This window comes from Bubalus kerabau, chromosome 1, assembly GCF_029407905.1.
Source record: "Bubalus kerabau isolate K-KA32 ecotype Philippines breed swamp buffalo chromosome 1, PCC_UOA_SB_1v2, whole genome shotgun sequence".
Classification (NCBI taxonomy): Eukaryota; Metazoa; Chordata; class Mammalia; order Artiodactyla; family Bovidae; genus Bubalus; species Bubalus kerabau.
In genome coordinates, this window is record NC_073624.1 from 138,032,598 (window position 1) to 138,056,079 (window position 23,482).

The window sequence follows — 23,482 nt, forward strand, 5'->3', positions numbered from 1 at the left end:
CAAAGCAATTTATAGATTCAATGCAACCCCTATCAAGCTACCAACAGTATTCTTCACAGAGCTAGAACAAATAATTTCCCAATTTGTATGGAAATACAAAAAACCTCGAATAGCCAAAGCGATCTTGAGAAAGAAGAATGGAACTGGAGGAATCAACCTACCTGACTTCAGGCTCTACTACAAAGCCACAGTTATCAAGACAGTATGGTACTGGCACAAAGACAGAAATATAGATCAATGGAACAAAATAGAAAGCCCAGAGATAAATCCACGCACATATGGAGACCTTATCTTTGACAAAGGAGGCAAGAATATACAATGGATTAAAGACAATCTCTTTAACAAGTGGTGCTGGGAAATCTGGTCAACCACTTGTAAAAGAATGAAACTAGAACACTTTCTAACACCATACACAAAAATAAACTCAAAATGGATTAAAGATCTCAACGTAAGACCAGAAACTATAAAACTCTTCGAGGAGAACATAGGCAAAACACTCTCTGACATACATCACAGCAGGATCCTCTATGACCCACCTCCCAGAATATTGGAAATAAAAGCAAAAATAAACAAATGGGTCCTAATTAACCTTAAAAGCTTCTGCACAACAAAGGAAACTATTAGCAAGGTGAAAAGACAGCCTTCAGAATGGGAGAAAATAATAGCAAATGAAGCAACTGCCAAACAACTAATCTCAAAAATATACAAGCAACTCCTACAGCTCAACTCCAGAAAAATAAATGACCCAATCAAAAAATGGGCCAAAGAACTAAATAGACATTTCTCCAAAGAAGACATACAGAGGGCTAACAAACACATGAAAAGATGCTCAACATCACTCATTATCAGAGAAATGCAAATCAAAACCACTATGAGGTACCATTTGACACCAGTCAGAATGGCTGCGATCCAAAAGTGTACAAGTAATAAATGCTGGAGAGGGTGTGGAGAAAAGGGAACCCTCTTACACTGTTGGTGGGAATGCAAACTAGTACAGCCACTATGGAGAACAGTGTGGAGATTCCTTAAAAAACTGGAAATAGAACTGTCTTATGATCCAGCAATCCCACTGCTGGGCATACACACTAAGGAAACCAGAAGGGAAAGAGACACGTGTACCCCAATGTTCATCGCAGCACTGTTTATAATAGCCAGGACATGGAAGCAACCTAGATGTCCATCAACAGATGAATGGATAAGCAAGCTGTGGTACATATACACAATGGAGTATTACTCAGCCATTAAAAAGAATACATTTGAATCAGTTCTGATGAGGTGGATGAAACTGGAGCCTATTATACAGAGTGAAGTAAGCCAGAAAGAAAAACACCAATACAGTATACTAATGCATATATATGGAATTTAGAAAGATGGTAACAATAACCCTGTGTGCGAGACAGCAAAAGAGACACTGATGTATAAAACAGTCTTTTGGACTCTGTGGGAGAGGGAGAGGGTGGGAGGATTTGGGAGAATGGCATTGAAACATGTAAAATATCATATATGAAACGAGTCGCCAGTCCAGGTTCGATACACGATACTGGATGCTTGGGGCTAGTGCACTGGGACGGCCCAGAGGTATGGTATGGGGAGGGAGGAGGGAGAAGGGTTCAGGGTGGGAAACACATGTATACCTATGGCAGATTCATTTTGATGTTTGGCAAAACTAATAGAATTATGTAAAGTTTAAAAATAAAATAAAATTAATTAAAAAAATAAAAAAAATAAAGTAAAAATAAAAGAAAAAAGAAAAAGTTATGGTAATGTTGTGAGATAAAGAAAAGCCACTCTGTATTTGCTATGCATTTTTCCAAGTTTGCTCCAACCTATGGTATTGGTTCTCTCTTTGCCCTCTGCCTAGTAATTTTAAAAGCTGGATGGTGCCTATAGCTGTGGGTTGGGTCTTAAATGACCTTTGCACTGACAAACTTACCTAAAGGACATTGTAACCTACTTTTTCTTTAGGTATGACAAAATTCTAGGCTAGCTGCAACATTACAATTAAACACATTAAAAGTACTAAATGAATTTCAATCAAGTAACTCATCAATTGTACTGAAGTATCTTCTCTATGCACACATATATTATGTACTCAAAACTTACAACTTCAAGGGGGAAATAAGAAATGTTAAGGAAGAATGCGTTTTATGTTATTGTAAGCTCAGGATGTATAAGCAAAGTGATAAAACTGTCAGAAATTAATGTGTTCCTGGGCTGCATTAAAGATGTCTGGCATATAAAGCAAAGACAGTAATAGACTACTGGGTATTTCTTTACATGTATTTGTAATACAATTGCACAAGCTGGAATCAAGATTGCCTGGAGAAATATCAATAACCTCACATGTGCAGATGACACCACCCTTATGGCAGAAAGTGAAGAAGAACTAAGAGCCTCTTGATGAAAGTGAAAGAGGACAGTGAAAAAGTTGGCTTAAAGCTCAACATTCAGAAAACTAAGATCATGGCATCTGGTCCCATCACTTAATGGCAAATAGATGGGCAAACAGTGGAAACAGTGGCTGACTTTATTTTTCTGGGCTCCAAAATCACTGCAGTTGGTGACTGCAGCCATGAAATTAAAAGACACTTACTCCTTGGAAGGAAAGTTATGACTAACATAGACAGCATATTAAAAAGCAGAGACATTACTTTGCCAACAAAGGTCTGGCTAGTCAAGGCTATGGTTTTTCCAGTGGTCATGTATGGATGTGAGAGTTGGACTATAAAGAAAGCTGAGCACTGAAGAATTGATGCTTTTGAACTGTGGTGTTAGAGAAGCTTGAGAGCCCCTTGGACTGCAAGGAGATCCAACCATCATTCCATCCTAAAGGAGATCAGTCCTGGGTGTTCATTGGAAGTACTGATGTTGAAGCTGAAACTCCAATACTTTGGCCAACTGATGTGAAGAGCTGACTCATTTGAAAAGACCCTGATGCTGGGAAAGATCGAAGGTGGGAGGAGAAGGGGACGAAAGGATGAGATGGTTGGATGGCATCACCGACTCAATGGACATGGGTTTGGGTGGACTCCAGGAGTTGGTGATGGACAGCGAGGCCTGGCATGCTGAGGTTCACGGGGTCGCAGAGTCGGACACAACTGAGCGACTGAACTGAATTAAATATATAATATTTCCACACCTAGTATGTTCACCTATGAACTCCTACAGAAGTTAGAGTTATCCAGAGAAGTGTGTTCAGAGCGACAGACGGACTCAAAACAACACAGTATCAAAAATGTTTGAAAGAACTAGGAGCATTTATCTAAAGAACTGAATATATATGGGCAGAAGGAAGAGGGATTATCATTATTGTGTATGACCAACAGAGGAGAAAATTAAGACCTTTGTATTGACCTCACAGTAGGCATGTTTGAGCTCAGAGTAAGAGTTAAGGTTATTTCATTAGGATTTTAATTTACCATTTCTTAAAAGGTAAACAACTTATTGTCAAGGGCTTGAACAGTGAAGAAGGGATTGAAATGGGATATATTTAAGATCATTTTCAAATTTGAGCCTGATTCTTCATGTCTAATAATAACTTAGAAATCATAGTGTGATTTTGTAAATTATAAACAAAGCCCTGTGTAAATAAAACAGGGATTTCTGGCAGTGGGAATAATCTATATGTACCACTTGAGTCAGAGCTTGAATTACTGGTAGGATTTTGACTGTAATAGTGGGCAGCTCAAGCTAACAATTAAATGATGTTTCAAATATATGGGGACTGGAATTACTCACACTGAAATTTAGGTATGAGAAGAAAAATAGAAAAGTTTCATTTTCTTATGTAATAATCTAAATCCTCAGCAGAAGGTCCTTTGGATAGAATGGTCTTATGCCCAGAAAGTCACCATTAATACTTCTCAAAACATTACCCCCTTTCCCATTATACAAATATTCTGTCTGACAATCTGTTCATGGTAATTTCCTTATCAAAGTCTTTTGACCATTTTCCATTCCCTTAAAATAAAATCCTTTTAGAGGCTTTCCTAACTAATCAGGCTACAGTGGACCCTGTGTGTGCTTCCACAAGCTCCCATACTTGCTTTCATAATACTCATTTTACTTTTTAAATGTATATCTTTCCTGTTAAGATTTGAACTCATAGCTTACAACATCTTATGTACTATGTACTTATGTATCCTTGGACATATAAGATGATTCCTAAATATATGAGTCATGTGTGTATATGTGTGTGTGCCTGCTCAGTCGTGCCCAGCTCTTTGTGATCCCATGGACTGTAGGCTGCCAGGCTTCTCTGTCCATGTGATTTTCCAGGAAAGAATAATGGAGTGGGTTGCCATTTCCTACTCCAAAGGATCTTCCTGACCCAGAGATAGAACTGCCTGTCTTGCTTCTCCTGCCTTGGCAGGTGGATTGTTTACCACTAGCACCACCTGAGAATACTTTTAATTATATGTATGAATTATATTCAGAGAAAGCAATGGCACCCCACTCCAGTACTCTTGCCTGGAAAATCCCGTGGATGGAGGAGCCTGGTGGGCTGCAGTCCATGGGGTCGCTGAAGGTCATACACAACTGAGCAACTTCACTTTCATGCATTGGAGAAGGAAATGGCAACCCACTCCAGTGTTCTTGCCTGGAGAATCCCAGGGACGGGGGAGCCTGGTGGGCTGCTGTCTATGAGGTCGCCCAGAGTCGGACACAACTGAAGTGACTTAGCAGCAGCATGAGTTATATTTCTCATCTGTAAACCAATAAATTCGTAATCTAGCTTACACAGTTCCTTTTAAGATTTGTGAACTTAACGCTACTATGAAATTTAACACTATCCTGCAGTTGGGCTGACAATATCAATTTCTAGTCCTCCAGAGCCAGACCTTGGAACACAGGAAATTCACCAATAAGCACCATCTTGTCATATTTCTTGACAAGTAATAATTTATTCTCTCCTTGAGGACCCCCCTACCTTGACTCAAAAGCTTTCAAACTACATGAAGGAGATCCATCTTCATTAATATCTAGGTTCATAATGAGGACATTTCACTTTATGATACCCAATTATCTTCCACAAATTTTTAACAACTTGCAGTTGTGCCAAATTTTCTCACAGGCTTATTTTACCTTAAGCTGGTTCATCTGTTTTATGAGGCTTCAATTAACTAGATTTAGTCATGTCATGGCTAAATGGATGTGACTAGAACGGATAACACACAGGAATCTTTGTGTAAACTGTTACTAACATTTAGGTTTGAAATTGGAAAGAACATGAAGAGACTTTAATTTCTTTTAAGAATATATACTCAAAAGAGGAGTGGGCACTATTTTTTTGATACCGAGATAGCAGTAAAACCAAAAACTATTCCAAAGAAGCAAATGGCAACAGAGATCAATCAGCAGTGACCTACACCTATTTTCTTTTAAAATTATTTGCACCTTCACTGAGTTATTGCTAAATCTTAAGTGACGTTAAAAACAATAAGCAGACAAGTTTAGGGTGGCTTAAGTAAGGCCATTTTCCACGAGGAAAAGGCTTCTTCCATATCCTTGAGGGCAGGTACTGTCTTTTCACCCTTCACTGGCGCCCAGAACAAAGCCTGGCACAGAGTTAGCACTTACTAGTTATTCGGTGGGTGAATAAATGGATGAATGAATGACGCTATTCTGCAAAGCCTGAGCAATCAGGGGCTGGTGTCCCCGAAGCACGCTTGTTGCCTTTCCAGCAGGCTGGCAAGCATCTCTTCGTTCCCTTACTTTTCTGGCAGGTCTCAATTCCCCTGTTTGTCCCTCCTTTAGGATGACCAAAATCCTGTCCCTAAACCGCGCCATTCCTCAGTTGATACGCTCATTTCTCGGACAGACGTAGCTGTTTCTGAGGAATGGCAGGCTGAACATGTAGGTTTGGGGAGGCGAGTAGCCGGGGGCCTTGACGCGGCGAAGGTAGTTCCAACGCCCGATATAAAAGGGTCTGGACCCTCATTTCTCCAATCGTTGATAAACAAAACTGCTCACTCTCACCAACTCGTGCAGACGCCGCAGTGCTAACCTGGTTCCGACTGACACTGTGAGGAGGGAAAAGAACGCCGAACCGCCCTCACTAGGAGAGAAGGGAGAAAGCGAGCGCCTCCCCGACCCCCCTTGACGCCTGCTGTTCCCGTGCGCTCCACCGACCGAAGACTCACGCGCGGGGTTGCGGGCGCCAAGACGCGAGGGCAGCCGGGGGCGCGTGCGCGCGGGATGACCGGGCGTGGGGTGGGGGCGGGGAAGAGACAGAGGCGAGCGCGGCGCGCCAGCAGGTGGGAGCGTCCTCTCGCGCGCGTGCGCGCCCCGTGCCTTCTCCCTCACGTTCCCCGCGCGCCGCGTCTCCTCCCCGCCGGGCGCGCGCCGCCTCTTGCGCTCGCGCCGGGTCTGTCTCGGTCTCTCAGAGCCGCACGCTCCGTGGAGCTCCAGCCACTGCCGTCGCCTCGGCAGCGGCTCTCCAGCCCGGCGGCTCAGCATCGGCCCCTCAGCGCCGCGTCCCAGGCCACCTCCCTCTCATCCGCCACTCCCCTTTCCTTTCCCGCCCTTCTCTCCCACACGGTCCTCGGAGAGAGCCTGGATACGAAGCAGGCGGACGTGAGAAGGGGGTTGGAAAAATGGAGGTGCCGCGCCTGGATCATGCCCTCAACAGCCCCACCAGCCCCTGTGAGGAGGTGATCAAAAACCTCAGCCTGGAGGCCATTCAGCTGTGCGACCGAGATGGTAAGAGCGGCCGGGACGGTGAGGATTGGCGGGGGTGGGGGTAAAGCCCGCTGCCAGACGCCGCGGCCACTGGGGCTCCAGCCGACCCTGCTCGCCCGGGCGGTAGGGTCTTTTGTTGTCCCCCTTGTGCAGTTGAACGCTGGTGGGGGCTCCCCTTCGCGCACCCACTCTCCCCTCAGACCCCAGAAACAAAAGGACCCCGGGGCTCGCGGGTTGGCTGGGGAAGTCGCCGTGGTCCCTGGCTGTGGATCCCCTCACCGTCCTCGTCCGCCCGGCTCCCGCCGAAGGGTTGCCCCGCGAGGGCGCCGTTCACGCCGGCGTCTCCTGCTCCGGACCAGGTGTTTCCGATCTTTGCCGCAGTCCCGCTTTCCTGGGTCTCCTGGCGAAAGCCCTCGGGATGTTTCCAGCGTTGCCCCCTGCCCCCAGCACACACTCGTTAGCGGTCTCTGCCGGGAAACTTACTAGTTCCTTTTTGAACCTCACATCTTCAGACTTCCTACATTTTGAAGTCTTTTTATCCTTTCAAAATGGAATTTGAAGTGACAGTTTTTTTTTTCAGTGAAGGGGCAGAAGAGTGCGTTTCAGCACCAAGGACAGCCACAAGGTTCGTGGTTTGAAACTGTGATTCAGAAACTGTCAAAAATGTGTAATGGAAGTGGCCTCATATATCTGCCGTGATTCAGAGTATGTGGCGAGTACTCACCGTTGTGTCTTGATATTATATCGCTTATTCTATTGTTAAAGTTGACAGTCTCCTTAAAAAGGAAATTGATTAAACAGGTCTGAGCGTTAGAGGTAAACTAGTAGAATGTGCAGTGTGGGTAGTTACAGCGCTTCTGTGTTATTAGTTGGAGTAGTTGGAGAGTCAGTGCTATTTCAGTAATGTGAAATAAAACTCCATTTGTAAAGAAGTCATCTGATTAGTACTGACTGATGTAATAATTGTAAAAAAAATTACACAAGTGACAAAGGAAAAATAATTTATGTGTTGTCAAGATGACCCTGAACAGTTTTGACTGTAAATGAAATTAGTGTCTAACTGTGTATAGAGATGATTTAAAAATAGTTTTTAGTGACGTTTATGTAGATATACTAATAAACTTACAATAAGGTCATAAAATTGATCAGTATATAATCCAAGTAGAGAGCAGAGGTCTTGTTTCCAGTCATTTAAATAGTAATAACTTGATTAGGCGTTGCTGTATAGTACAGTTTAGGTCAACTGAACGCAGAATTTCCGTTTATTAATAAATTTAGGGCAATCGCTCTTGGATTAATTGCTCTTTGAAGCCAAAGGCACTTTAAATAATTTTGAAAAAGGTGTGGTATAGATAATAAATATTCTTGCAAAAGGAGCTTTTATTTTCTTCATCCCTAGACTGTTTTGGTCACCATAGTAATAAGTGCACATATTTTTGACATTAACAATTCATTGTTTTGGTATTCCATATAGGAAGTTGCACTATTGGACTGTACAGATTATTTTTAACATACTACATAGAAAGTCCTATGGGTTTGTTTATACTTTTGTGAAATGATTTTGTAATGTTACCATTGTAAATATTTTTATTTTCCTATACTGCTTTTACAGAAAGCAATAATAAAGGTAGATTTTATTTTCATTTGCTTCAATGATTTATCAAAAGCTCGTCACTGTAGTTATTGGAAATAGGCAATTCATGGTTGCTCCTCAAAAGTTAGTAGTTAGTACTTAAAATTGCACTTACCAGATGTTTCAAAGATACTAAGAAAAATAAAGTTTTTTTAAATGATCTTTACAGAGTTCATAATGTACAAAAATTAATGTCCTGCATTTACCATGTCTCTTCTCCTAGAGTATAAGTTATTTTATTTTGGTAATGTTTTTTAGTTTCTATGATTCACATTACTAACCCTGCAAAAATGAATGAATTATGTAACATGTAATTGGGGATATACTAGCACTAGGCAGTTTGAAAATTACTACTTATTTGCAGACTTCTAATAGATTCAACACAGATAAATAGAGTTTCATTTTATAAAATAGCTTATGTCTTCAAATACAAAGGGCTCTCTTTATTAAAAGATGTGTAAAATGTGAAAATAGCTCATGTAAAGATTTTGTTAAATGCCTAACTTTACATTTTGTGAAACTCTATATGTCAATCCCAAAAATGTTAAGTTGACATCATAGGAATAATTTAGAGGAGATGATATAGTTACTTTTACAGAACAATTTTAAAATGTTACATTAAGTTTTTCAACCAGATCTAGTCATACTTTTTATATTGAGAAATTTTCAGCCAAATGAATTTGCTTCCTTCTCTGCCTTTCACCCCCTCTCCAGTCTCATTGTTTTACTTCTGGAAATATATAACACAAAAATTTGTGGCAGATCTGTTTTGCATTTAAGTACATAATGAGTTATATTTTCATAATTGTATGATTGTAGAAATAAATGTGTCTTGTTTGCCCTGTACTTTTCCTACTTTAATATGAATCTGATGATGGGAAAAATTAGTGCAATATTAATTCCTTAGAAGTGGAATGAAGTAGAATAAGAGAAGATACCATATGTTTGTTTAATAAACATTTCCTTTTACCCACTCCACTTATAGATGTTTTTAATTTTATAATGTTTTGCATTTTACATCAACTGAGAGCTATAGCTGCTGGTAAACATAACTGTATGTCTATTGTCTTATGCTTCCTTGGCTCTCCTCTTTTATGTTTTTTTTTCCCCTTGTCATTTGCCTTTTTTCTTATCTGTTTACATTATTAGTAACAATTTACAATGCTTCTTTTTCTCATCATCCCTCAAAATGCTTAATAGTTTCTGAAGAATTTATAATAGAGTCCAAGTGGTCATATAATTGGTTATTTTAATTAAGCAAGAGGGTTTTCATACACACGTTATCTCATGTGTAGTTTTATCCTAGGCATGTGTGCTCTGGTTGCTGATACAAGGTCCTGCCTAGATTTCACTTGTAGTTCAAAATGAGGATTCTGGACAGACTTCTATTGGAAAACCTCTGAAGATGTGCTGTTTTCTTACAACAGATTTTTCTGTTGTAAGAAAAAGACTTTCTGTTCTTCTCTTGTGTGTTGAAGTGGCTTCAAGTGACATATATGATACACTTAAATGGTGAGTTTTCAAAAAAAAATCAAAATAATTTCTTATCTGGAAGCATTAGTAATATGGAAACTTATTTTCAGTTTGTTTCCTCTCATAGATACTTCAGACCCTCACTGACCTGTGACATTTCAAGACAGCTCTGACCCCACACATAGAATTCTACGCTGCTTCTCTTCATCTTTTTTTTTTTTTTTCATCATACATATAGAAGCTTTCTTTCCTTGCTGTGGAGGAAAGATTCATCTTTATGTTGCTTTATATGCATCCAAGCTCCCTCCACGTATTTTGAAAGATAAATTCCTTTCAATTTGGACTTTACCTTATTTACTTAAATTATAAATCAGCTGAGACTGTCTTCTTTATTGGCATGTGAATTAAACAGATTTTAAGTTTGAAAACAAAAAGTACTACAGGAGTGTTTAGTAACACAGTGATGTATTAGATCATTCTTAATGGCATGTTTTAAAGCAGATGTCTAGGACTAATACTCTTAACTATTACCTTTCATAGTACAAGAATTTAAGGTAGGCATTACTGAGTCTCACTGACATGCGTGTAGCATGGTGGTAATACCATTTTACATTCAGACCTCTCATGAAATGTTGACTCTTGATAGATATATGATCTTAGGAAAATTACTTAACCACTTCTTAGCCTCAAGCTTTCTCATGTAATATGGGTATAAAATGTCAGTCCTGTAGGGTTGTTGAGATAATTTAAGTATTATAAAACAGTTCTTGACACAAAATAGAGAATAGTAGTTATTTTAAATGGAATATTATTCTCTATATACCTTCTTGAGTTGAACTACTGCTTTATAATTCTTCATTATTTGGCCAATATTTGGTTTAGATGTTTTTTAAAAATTTCAGTTGTTTTATGTAGTAAATCTTATGTCACTTCAGTTTCATAAGTAGTCAATGGAAGCTAAATTCTGAATTTTAAATGAACAGTAAAATTACAGTTATAGTACTCTAATCTTTGCTTATGTTTTTCTATGACATCAGTTATATCCTTCTCAACCTTAATCCTAAAATCTATTTTCAGCTTCTGTTTGAAACCTGCTGTTTGCTGTTTTGCATGTACATTGTGACCTTGATACCTGCTTTGAGTAGGTATTTGCATCAGAGAACGTCTATGTTCTTGATTCAACAATTTTTTTCTTTCTTCTGTTTTTTTTAGAGTATTGATCTGTACTAGCATATGTGACCTCTGGGTTCATTTATTTGACCCAGATATTTACTATGGAGATGCTATGAATTTTTATTAGTATGAAAACAAAACAAAACTAAAAGAAACAAGCAAACAGCTTGAAAACCATCAGATTATGTTAAACAAATTTATATTTTTGGTAGGGGTTCTAATTCATTCCCAGAGAAGACCAGGAAGTTACTAGAGTAAAAGTCTCATCAAAGCATATGTGACCAGGCTCCCTCCAGTGGTAGAATGACTGATATGTCATGAGTTGAAACATTCTTGCCTAGGTAATTAAGCCAATTAGAAATTCACTGTGTAGAATACTATCTAGAAAACTTTCAAGTCACCTTTAAAAAAAATCTTGCTGGTATTTCCTTCTCTTTAGGCCTAAGCTTTATTTTTTCATTTAACTTTAGGTAATAGTTTCATGATGACTTTTATATTTTATCCTGGATTTCAGGATAATAATAATAATAATAGCCGGTACATCAGTTATAGCAGTAAGCATGATCCTTCTAGTTTTTAGTTTTTCTTCTCTGTCCTTAGTAAATGTATAATTTGTTTTCCTTATATATTTGCCTCTTTCTTTGGTTTATTTTCCATTTCTTTTAACTTTCTCTGTAATCATTTTATTGTTCATAAATTTAAATTCTGTCTTTACTACTATAAAGCATTTGGCTCATTTTAAGAGTTTAAAATATTTTGTTAATATTAGACAGTAAACTGTCCTATTAATAAGACTATTTTAACACATACGAGAAGTAAAATTAGTATTTGGGGAGGACTTCTAGCAGAAATGTGATGAAAGAGTTGAAGAGTCTTGACAGGAAAAATAGACAGCCTCAGCTTGTTCTCTATATGGGAGGAGAGTGAGTGGCAGTGGTATAAGAGAAATCTAAAAATAATTACCAAAAATTTGTGATTGATTGAATTTTCAGGCAAAATGAAAAATGACCAGTGGTAACTGTAGGATTTTAGATTTAGGAAATCTGAAGAATCATTAACAAGAATAAAATAAAAAGAAAAAGGAAAGGGTATTTTGACATCTGATGACAGTATTTTACATCTTAAATTTTAGGCCTCAGTGGACATCTAAATGCATCCCAAACACTTTTCCAGGGCTGCTTCCCTCTGAGAAATCATTCTCAGAACAGTTTTTATGTACTGTTTTCTCAGTATTGTTTCAGTGTGGACGCTCACAAGAAAATCCATTTACATTCTTCTTAGACACTCCTTTTCCTTCATTCTCACTATTCCTGCTCTTTAAGGCTATTTATCATCCAATGATAATATTTTGAGAATCATTAGTAAACTACTTGTTCAGAGGATTATGAAATAGATTTTTTTGAGTCATCTGCACGAAGATAGTTTTGGAGTCTTAGGAGACTTTTCGCAGGGATGTAGTACAAAGTGAAAAGAACATGTACATTAAGGTATTTGAAGTCTAACGTAAGAGACTTCTTTGGAAGCATATATTAAGCCTTTACCAATTCCTCCTATGTTCTGGGAAAAGGGTTCTAGAATGGAGAAGAGAATTGTTCACAGAGCTATGTATTCCACTGGGGAGACTAGAACTTGGCTGAACAAGGAAGATTAGAATTTGACTTTGGTTTTAGAGTGACCTCTGAAGAGCTTTGTGTCTCTCCCCTTGAAGGTAAGGAATGATCACATGCTAGGGAAGGCCAAGTTGAACCTCAAAGATGAAATGTGCAATTCAGGCTTGTTAATGCAGACAAGTACTCTATGTTTTGAAGTCCCTCATTAGATGTGAGTTGAACAAAAAGCATCACACTCCAAATTGTGGTTAGTTTGTTTATGATGTTATGACTACTTGGACCAAGTTTGTGGTTCATTGTAAAGGGGTTGTGGGATTTTTGCATACGTCCTGTTACTTGAAGTGTTTGTGGAAACTACTGCAAATAGATCTTTTTGTTTTCTATAGCCTATGCGAATGTTGTTATCTAATAGTAAGAAAAGCTTATAATTTCCCTCAATGTATGCCGGTAAAGACAAGGCACAAAATATTTTTCAATATGCTTACCATGATTTTTCTGGAAAAATACTGCCTTACCTTCTCTAAGCCTGAATGTTGGTAAATCTCCTAGTCTTTAACAATTTTAAAGCTGATGATAAGTGCAAAGAAAAATGACAGACTATTTTTGAGCATCAAGTATGTGATATGTTCCTCATGATTGCATTTTCGAGTTATATCTGTGATGTAGAACAGGGATCAGCAAGTTACAATCCTTGGGCCAAATCTGAAAACCTGCTGCCAGCTTTTTAAATAAAATTTTATTGGAATAAAGCCATGCTTATTTGTTTATATATTGTCTATGGCGGCCTTCTTGCTAAAACATCAGAGTTGTGTAGCTGTGGCAACAGACCATATACCCCGCAAACCTTAAACTACTTATTATCTAGTCCTTTATACAAAAGGCTTGCCAACTCTTAATGTAGAGGGCTAAGAAAATAAATTACTATCTCTTGATTGGAATAAAAATATTGAAAGTTTCTGAAAAAAAAAATCATAGTATTTTGCTGTTATAGATTACCAGGGCTTTAGATTATGCTGGTCAGGCAGAGTTCTATGGAAAGCTGAAAAACCTTACCAGGCAATAATAGGAAACAAGCCCTAATTTTAATTTGAAATCTAGGCATCATATAAATAACTTTAGAAAGAAATACTAGTTCTGCATCACAATCTCATTAATAAATATGTTTTAAAGAATCAAACATGATATGAACTTTGAGAAATACATTTATATTGATACATATTACAAACATTTATGTGTGCATCATATTCTTCCTTCTAAACCAAATTCTTATTGAAAAAGACTCAAGGTCTTACTCATCTTTCTATTTCCATAATCTTACATACTACTTCTCAGTCTGTATTTTTTTTCAGTGTTTAACCTAAGACTGTCTGATACATTATAAAAATAGAATAAAAATGAATTATTAGAAAAATGAAATTTAAAGGATCCAAAAAGATTCAACAGACATGAAATTTACTGTCAAATTCCTATACAAGTTTCCAAATGCTTAATCCTAATTTTTATATTTATCTCATCACAAATTGGTAAATAGTTTGCAAACCACACTTTGAGCACAATAGCTAGAGGACGGTGACATTCTATCCTTATTCAAAGCTGAATTTTTAGGTACTGAATTTAACCAGTTATATTCTCACTTTGTTTCCTTTTTTTTTTTACTTGCCTTGTATTGTTACTGTTTATACATGTATTACAAGTTTAGGATCTCTGTTAAGAATTGGAAAAAGGATCCAAGAATGTGTAACTTGGCTCCTGCATTTAAAGAATTTACTGGCAATTAGGGAGATGATACATTTAAGTAGATAAATACGTGATAAGTATATAATAGTATAGAAGAAAAAGTAGTTAATTCTGTCTTGAGTCTCTCAGATGACTTCACAGAAGGAAGCAACATATTTTGTGAGTATTAAAATTTAAAAATTTGAAGAAGCAGAATAAGGGCATTTCTGGCAAGATAAGTGCATATATAAAGGCATAAAACCATATATGTCCTAGGAATACATAGCACTTAGTATTGTTAAAAAAGAGGTATTCCTTATGAGAAAATAAACTAAAAGCTAGTTAGGGAGAGCTGTTAATAGATTATGCCATGGTCTATAGTCTGGATTTATCTAGTTTGAAATCATACTAGTAGACTCCAAACTTTGTAATTTGTAGAGAACCTTTTAAAGCAAAACCACCACATTTTAGAGAATTCTTAATAAGTAAAAGTAGCATTTTATTAGTATACACTTATCCTGGAATTACAAACATACCTTGTATTTCATATAAAGTCAATTGATTAATGGATATAGTTAGAAATTAAAATTAGCAGTTTACTTGAAAGTTGTTACTTTATATCAGCCTGAATATCCACTTTATTTCTGAATTTTATTTTTATTGCATTGTGTCTAGGAAATTCTGGTTCATACAGATAAGTAGTGGCAAATGATAATGTTCTTAATTCATTTTCTCTTCTCAGAATACTCTTTAAATAAATTGATTCAGACTTTAGAGAAATAGTAAGTTGGTTTTTTTTTCCCTCAACTCAAAGTGTAAGTCCTTTTGGAGGGAGGTGATAGAATTGACTCATCTGTCAGTTCATTGTGTCATTGTTCAGTGTGAAAATAATGTATCTTGTAATATTCTGAAATATTCATTGATAACATTTTTTAAATGCTCACATTTTTTTTGCTGATCTCTTAAAAATTTCAGAACAGCTTAATTACTTGAATGATGACTCAACTGTAAGGATCAATTTCATTACTGATACTTTATGTGTATCTATAAGCTTGGTAACATTTGTGACTTTTGTCAGATTGAGGTTTTTCAACTTCTTACAATGCTATATAATCATATTAGTGTGCCTATTATTTATATTTGAAAGATATTTGTATAAAAACTTTTTAATGACTAAAGTATTTCTTGTTTCTTTTGAAGTATTTATACTTCGCTTCAGGACATCTATTCAAGTTTGATACGAAGAAAATGAATTTTGAAATTTTCTATCTGTAACAATACAGTTAAGCCAGGAAAAAAAAGAAAAACCCATCAATTTAAATGATAATCTATGTGTGATTAGGAAAAACTGTTTTGAAATATCTTAGTATCCAGTCTTTACTAGTGAACAGTTAGTACTTAATGAAAGCTGGCAAAAGCTTTTATAGGAGCTACCACTTCTGAGATTTTAAAATTTTTATCTACTTCCTTTAATAGAGTTGTCTCAACAATTCTTACAGTTTAGTTGATGTGTTAAAAACTGATTTAAACATTAAAATTTTCTTGTTGTTTGTATGTTGGTTTAGCATCCTTGAATTGACCTATTTGAGAAACTTCCACAAAAATAAATGCAGAGATCTGCCACATTCAAATTCTAATGCAGTTAAATTGGAAAGATTTTACATAATTTCAACATTTGAATTAATCAAGCATATGTGGTGAATAATTTTGTATTTTCTGCATTTTTAGACATATACCACTATTTGAGTTTTTTATAACAGTTTACTAATTTAACATATTTATCATACTGTTATATAGGATTTAATAAGACTTTTGTCCAATCATGTATGCTGTTGTTCATAGGTAATATGGTGACTTTGTTCTGAGCACATTTTAATTCCTAGATTTATAATAATTTCATATACACTTTTTTTTTTTCCTTCAAAATTGTGGAACTTGTCAAAGACTGTATCATTACAGGTTTCCCCTTGATATGCAAAAGCAGAGCTTTCTTCTGAAAGCTTTCGTAAGCCAAAACGGTATAAAGTGAAGAAGCAGTTAACTTAGGACACATATTGCTAATGTATGCACAAAATAAATCCAGATAAAGCATAGATGCTCACAGACACAGTTCAGAGCTCTGGGACTTGATGCTGTTATGTGGAGTGTAGTTCTCAGGGAAGGAACTTGGAGGTGCAGCTCTTCCTGCTTGGGGTGCACACTGCCTCAGTAGTGGCTCCCTGCCAAACAAACACTGAAGGCTGTTTTTGATTTTTTGCCTCTTCTTGTAGAGGGAAAATTCTCTTTGGATTTTTGTGGCTGGCAAAAACAGGTAGTAGTGTAGATATTTTGTAAAAATGAAGTGACATAAAGCGAAGTCTTGGGAAAGTGGAGGATAGCTTTATTTGCAAACCTTTTTAAAATTTGCCACTGCGATGTAAATTCTACTGACAGATGACTGTCATTGAACTTTGGTACTGTGTTTTAGCTTTGAGAGCTCCCAAATGTTAGCTGAAAGAGCAACTGTTACTAATTAATAGGAAGGCTTTGAGATGTGTTGAGTGAAATCGGTCTCAATATATCCATGTTAAGACCTATGTAAGATTCCTGCTTTTAACGAGGGATCCACTTCTAGTTTTATAGGTAATTATTTCATAACCTATACTGGAAAAAGTAGAACTATAACTCAAACTTAGAGTAACTCTATCACATGTGTAAAGAAATACACAAAATTCATAAGCCCTTCTATTTAACTTGTTCTAATGAGCTGAAGGGACAAATAGATGCACCTGAGCCATGCCTGCAACTAATTGAACACTGCTTGCAAACCCATAATGTTTGCAAAGTTTTACTTGAGGGTATACTTGTTGAATAGAAAACAAACATGAAATATGATCAGAGCCACAGCCTTTTTATACATTATGCGATTTTGTGTACTGAAGTAGCAGGCCAAGTTTTATTTTGATGTTTACCCCAAATCTCATAATTCAGCACAATTTAATATATGCTTTTTTAACTCAGTTTTTAAAATAGTTCAAAATTATTCAGAAGAAACTTAAATGATAGTGTTTGCTGAACCTCTTAATCACCTTTACTAAAAAATATAAAACCATTTATCAGAAACAATTTAAATCATTGGATCTCAGCATTTGTTACCAGGAGGACTTGGTGAAGCAGGCTGCTCCCCCCACCCATGAGTTTCTGATTTAATAGTTCTGGGGGTGGAGCCCAAGAATTTGCATTTCTAACAAGTTTCCAGGTGATGCTGATGTTGTTGAGTCAGATACTACACTTGGAGAACCACTGGTGCAGGCAGCATAACCAAAGAAGTTCTTAGGTAAGGAAAAGTTCTTTACATGTTTGGTTTTAGTACATACAACCATTTGAGGAATGAACTGGAGTACTGAGCTCAGGAATCTCACCACTTATGGGGCAATTATAGATAAAAGTATTATTTAGAAAAGGAAGATGAAAATTGGGAGTGGAATTGAACATTTTTGAAGTAAAGTCTGTTGATTTTGTGATTGAACTGAAAGTGTGAGATATGAAAAGGAATTGTTGTTGATGGCTAAATTTACTAAATTGGGTACATTTTGATGCCAGTAAATAAAGTAGTAATTGTTGGAGTGAATGTGCAGGAGAAGTCTTGATATCAGAATATTAACAAGCTATTAAAGTCTTCTGAACAACTTAGGTTTCAGATATTTGTGGAATACCTCTGTGGAAATATCCAGGAAGCTCTTAGAAATATCTCTGCCTTATTGGAGTGTGTCTGAGGATAAAGACGGAATTTGATAGTCATTTTCAAGCTGTTTTTCTATTGCTTCTTTTTCTCCTTTCCTGTGTACTGTGCTCGGTCACTCAGTCGTGTCTGACTCTTTGTGACCCCATGGACTGTAGCCTTCCAGGCCCCTCTGTCCATGGAGTTTTCCAGGCAAGAATGCTAGAGTGAGTTGCCATTTCCTACTCCAGGAGATCTTCCCAACCCAGGGATCGAGGTCATGTCTCCTGCATTGGCAGACAAATTCTTTACCACTGTGCTACTTGGGAAGCCCCTATCAGATGTTTTTTCCTTCATCTTCTAGTCAGTCCTTTAGAATCATACTGAGTTGTTGAACTGCTCATTAGAGAAAGTAAATTCTAATGTTGGCATAATTTTTTGTGGTGTCTAAAAGGAGCATTGAAAATTACTTTTATATAATTTGGGGAGTTGTTATTTGGGGCAGTTAACATGAAAGAAAACAATTGACCTAAGCTCTATACTTGATAGATTTCTCTCCCTTATATCACCTGGAAAGAGAGTTAAGTATATGATTTTCTGTGCTTACTGTTGAGTTAAATTCACCCATTCCAGTCCATTTTAGTTCACTGATTCGTAAAATGTCAATGTTCACTCTTGCCATCTCCTGTTTGACCACTTCCAATTTGCCTTGATTCATGGACCTAACATTCCAGGTTCCTATGCAATACTGCTCTTTACAGCACCAGACTTTACTTTCATCACCAGTCACATCCACAGCCATGTGTTTTTGCTTTGGTTCCATCTCCTCATTCTTTCTGGAGTTATTTCTCCACTGATCTCCAGTAGCATATTGGGCACATACCAACCTGGGGAGTTCATCTTTCAGTGTCCAATCTTTTTGCCTTTTCATACTGTTCATGGGGTTCTCAAAGCAAGAATACTGAAGTGGCTTGCCATTCCCTTCTCCAGTGGACCACGTTTTGTCAGAACTCTCCACCATGACCCATCCGTCTTGGGTGGCCCTACACAGCATGGCTCATAGTTTCATCAGATTGGTTAGATTTCTGTGATTGTGGTTTTCAGTCTGTCTGCCTTCTGATGGAGAAGGATAAGAGGCTTATGGAAGTTTCCTGATGGGAGAGACTGACTGAAAGGGAAACTGGGTCTTGTTCTGATGGGCAGGGCCATGCTCAGTAAATCTTTAATCCAGTTTTCTGTTGATGGGCCATGCTCAGTAAGTCTTTAATCCAGTTTTCTGTTGATGTTTCTGTTCTGTTCCTTGTTATTTGACCTGAGGCCAAACTGTGGTGGAGGTAATGAAGATAATCTACTTTGAAAGGTCCCATGCACACATTGCTACACTCAGTGCTCCCAACCCTGCAGCAGGCCACCACTGACCCATGCCTCTGCCAGAGACCCCTGGACGCTCATGGGCAAATCTGGGTCAGTTTCTTACAGGGTCACTGCTCCTTTCTCCTGGGTCCTGGTGGGCACAAGGTTCTGTTTGAACCCTCCAAGAGTCTGTTTCCCCAGTCCTGTGTAAGTTCTGGCAGCTCTATGGTGGGGTTCATGGCGACCTCCTCCAAGAGGGCTTATGCCGTACCCAGGTTTGCTGCACCCAGAGCCCCTGCCCCTGCATCAGTCCACTGCTGACCCGTACCTCCTCAGGAGACTCAAACACAGTTCTGTCTCAGTCTCTATGGGGTCTGGGTCCTGGTGTTTGAGCCCTCTGAAGGTCTTTGGCGGGCATGGGGTTTGATTGTTAACGTGATTTTGCCCCTCCTATCGTCTTGCTGGGGCTTCTCCTTGGCCCTTGGAGGTGGGGTACCTCATCAAAGTTGGTCCAGCACCACGCAGCTACTGCTCCAGTGCCTCATGTCTTGCTGGGGCTTCTCTGCCCTTGGACGTGGAGTGTCACCTCACAGTCACAATCAAGGCAAATTGGAATTGGTCAAACAGGAGTTAGCAAGAGTGAACATCAACGTTTTAGCAATCAGAGAACTAAAATTGACTGGAATGGGTGAATTTAACTCAGATGGCCATTATATCTACTACTGTGGGCAAGAATCCCTTAGAAGAAATGGAATATCCATCATAGTCAACAAGAGAGTCCAAAATGCAGTACTTGGATGCAATCACAAAAATGACAGAATGATCTGTTTGTTTCCAAGGCAAACCATTCAATAGTGCAGTAATCCAAGTCTATGCCCAGACCAACAATGCTGAAGTTGAACAGTTCTATGAAGACCTACAAAATCTTTTAGAACTAACACCCAAAAAAGATGTCCTTTTCATTATAGGGGACTGGAATGCAAAAGTAGGAAGTCAAGAAACACCTGGAGTAACATGCAAATTTGGCCTTGGAGTACAGAATGAAGCAGGGCAAAGGCTAATAGAGTTTTGCTAAGAGAATGCACTGGTCATAGCAAACACCCTCTTCCACAACACAAGAGAAGACTATACATGTGGACATCACCAGATGATCAATACAAAAACCAGATTTATTATATTCTTTGCAACCAAGATGGAGAAGCTCTATACAGTCAGCAAAAACAAGACCAGGACCTGACTGTGGCTCAGATCATGAACTCCTTATTGCCAAATTCAGACTTAAATTGAAAAAAGTAGGAAAACAACTAGCCCATTCAGGTATGACCTAAATCAAATCCCTTATGATTATGCAGAAGTGAGAAATAGATTCAAAGAATTAGATCTGATAGACAAAGTGCCTGAAGAACTATAGACAGAGGTTTGTGACATTGTACAGGAGGTATTATTCAAGACCATCCCCAAGAAAAAGAAATACATAAAGGCAAAATGGTTGTCTGAGGAGGCCTTTCAAATAGCTATGAAAAGAAGAGAAGTGAAAGGCAAAGGAGAAAAGGAAAGATACACCCTTTTGAATGCAGGGTTCCAAAGAATAACAAGACGAGATAAGAAAGCCTTCCTCAGTGATCAGTGCAAAGAGATAGAGGAAAACAATAGAATGGGAAAGACTAGAGATCTCTTTAAGAAAATTAGAGATACCAAGGGAACATTTCATGCAAAGATGGGCACAGTAAAAGACAGAAATGACATGGACCTAACAGAAGCAGAGGATATTAAGAAGAGGTGGCAAGAATACACAGAAGAACTATACAAAACAGAGCTTAATAACCCAGATAACCATGATGGTGTGATCACTCACCTAGAGCCAGACATCCTGGAATACAAAGTTAAGTTGACATTAGGAAGCTTCACTATGAACAAAGCTAGTGGAGGTGATGGAATTCCAGTTGAGCTAGTTCAAATCCTAAAAGATGATGCTGTGAAAGTGCTTCACTCAATATGCTGGCAAATTTGGAAAACTCAGCAGTGGCCACAGGACTGCAAAAAGTTAGTTTTCCTTCCAGTCCCAAAGAAAAGCAATGCCAAAGAATGCTCAAACTACCACACAATTGCACTTATCTCACATGCTAGCAAAGTGATTCTCAAAGTTCTCCAAGCCAGGCTTCAACAGTATGTGAACCGTGAACTTCCAAATGTTCAACCTGGATTTAGAAAAGACAGAGGAACCAGAGAAATTGCCAACATCCCTTGGATCATTGAAAAAGCAATAGAGTTCTAGAAACACAGCTACTTCTGCTTTATTAACTATGTCAAAGCCTTTCACTGTGTGGATCACAACAAACTGGAAAATTCTGAAAGAGATGGGAGTACCAGACCACCTGACCTGCCTCTTGAGAAATCTGTATGCAGGTCAAGAAGCAGTGGTTAGAACTGGACATGTAACAACAGACTGATTCTGAATCAGGGAAGGAGTACGTCAAGTACGTCAAGGCTGTATATTGACACCCTACTTATTTAACTTATATGCAGAGTACATCATGAGAAATGCTGGGCTGGATGAATCACAAGCTGAAATCTAGATTACTGGGAGAAATATCGATAACCTCAGATATTCAGATGACACCATACTTATGGCAGAAAGCGAAGAGCCCCTTGATGAAAGGGAAAGAGGAGAGTGAAAAAGTTGGCTTAAAACTCAACATTCACAAAACTAAGATTATGGCATCCAGTCCCATCGCTTCATGGCAAATAGATGGGGAAACAGTGACAGACTTTTTTTTTTTTTTTGGTCTCCAAAATCACTTCAGATGGTGACTACAGCCATGAAATTAAAAGCCGCTTGCCCCTTGGAAGAAAAGTTATGACCAACATAGACAGTATATTAAGAAGCAGAGATAATGCATTGCCAACAAAGGTCTGTATAGTCAAAGCTATGGTTTTTCCTGTAGTCATGTATGGATGTGAGAGTTGGACTGTAAAGAAAGCTGAGCGCCAAAGAATTGATGCTTTTGAACTGTGGTGTTGGAGAAGACTCTTGAGAGTCCCTTGCACCGCAAGGAAATCCAGCCAATCCATCCTAAAGGAAATCAGTCCTGAATATTCCCTGGAAGTACTGATGCTGAAGCTGAAACTCCAATACTTGGGCCACCTGATGTGAAGAACTGACTCAGTGGAAAAGACCCTGATGCTGGGAAAGATTGAGGGCAGGAGGAGAAGGGGACGACAGAGGATGAGATGGTTGGATGGCATCACCGACTCAATGGACATGAGTTTGAGTAGGCTCCGGGAGTTGGTGATGGACAGGGAGGCCTGGCATGCTGCAGTTCATGGGGTCTGACCCAGCTGAGTTGGACACAACTGAGTGAGTGAACTGAACTGTGCTTACTGTGGAAATACAGTGGACTGATTTTTCCTTCATTGGCAACAGTCTACAATGTATAAAATAAACTGTTGGAACTCAGCAGGTAAATAATGACACTTGAACCTACAAAAGCTAAAATCTTTATACTGAAGCTATTTCTAAAACTTTCATACTGAACATATATTTCCAACATTTTTTTTTACTTCTACTAAATTTAATATTTACTTTGTATGTATTGAACACTACTCTTAATAAGACATAGTCCTTTTTATATTTGATTTGTGTTCTTTGCAGATAACTAAAAAAACACTAATCAGCCACCGCAGTGCTCTCTGTCATTTCTCTAGTGTTCTTAATAGTTTCCTTCTGAAAAATTTGACAGAAGGGCAAATGGCAGTGAAATGTAACTAAACGATGTTAAACTGTGCTTTCTTAAATGATTTTCTGAAATTTTTTGAGGCAAAGTGTTATAAATAATAGACTTTGAAAATACAGAGATTTAACGTTTTTAACTTCATTTATGTATATATTCATGTATATAAACCATGTCAAAGATAGCCTAATTGTTACTGTGGTGACAGTTAAGTTTTAAAAACACTCTAGAATGGTGCATTTGTATCCTTTACCTATGAGTTTGCAAAGCTCTTTTGCCCAGCATTTCTGTCAACATGTGTTAAATTTTTTTCTCTGAGCGCACAGAACTCTTGTGAAATGTCAAAAACATTATTTTTAAGTAAAAAATGACACCTAAGAACGATAAGTATGATGATGTGAGAAAGCAGAAA

The 23,482-nt window shown here is 38.0% G+C and overlaps 1 protein-coding gene and 1 long non-coding RNA gene across 3 annotated transcripts in view; both read left to right on the forward strand.

Annotated features, from left to right (window-relative positions):
* The first annotated feature begins 6,373 nt into the window (after positions 1-6,373).
* The window catches only part of PHYHIPL (phytanoyl-CoA 2-hydroxylase interacting protein like), a 105,809-nt gene continuing 88,700 nt past the window's right edge, over positions 6,374-23,482 (forward strand). The window contains exon 1 of one of the 2 annotated variants that reach the window (XM_055589594.1): positions 6,374-6,702. In XM_055589594.1, the coding sequence (XP_055445569.1) occupies positions 6,597-6,702 (106 nt within the window). In that variant the 5' untranslated portion in view covers positions 6,374-6,596. Of the gene's footprint in view, positions 6,703-17,449; positions 17,603-23,482 lie in introns of those variants that run through there. The other variant, XM_055589599.1, reaches the window with a different exon arrangement.
* The window catches only part of LOC129658915 (uncharacterized), a 54,973-nt gene continuing 45,921 nt past the window's right edge, over positions 14,431-23,482 (forward strand). The window contains exon 1 of the long non-coding RNA XR_008717581.1: positions 14,431-14,466. This is a non-coding gene — a long non-coding RNA (uncharacterized LOC129658915). The remainder of the gene's footprint in view (positions 14,467-23,482) is intronic.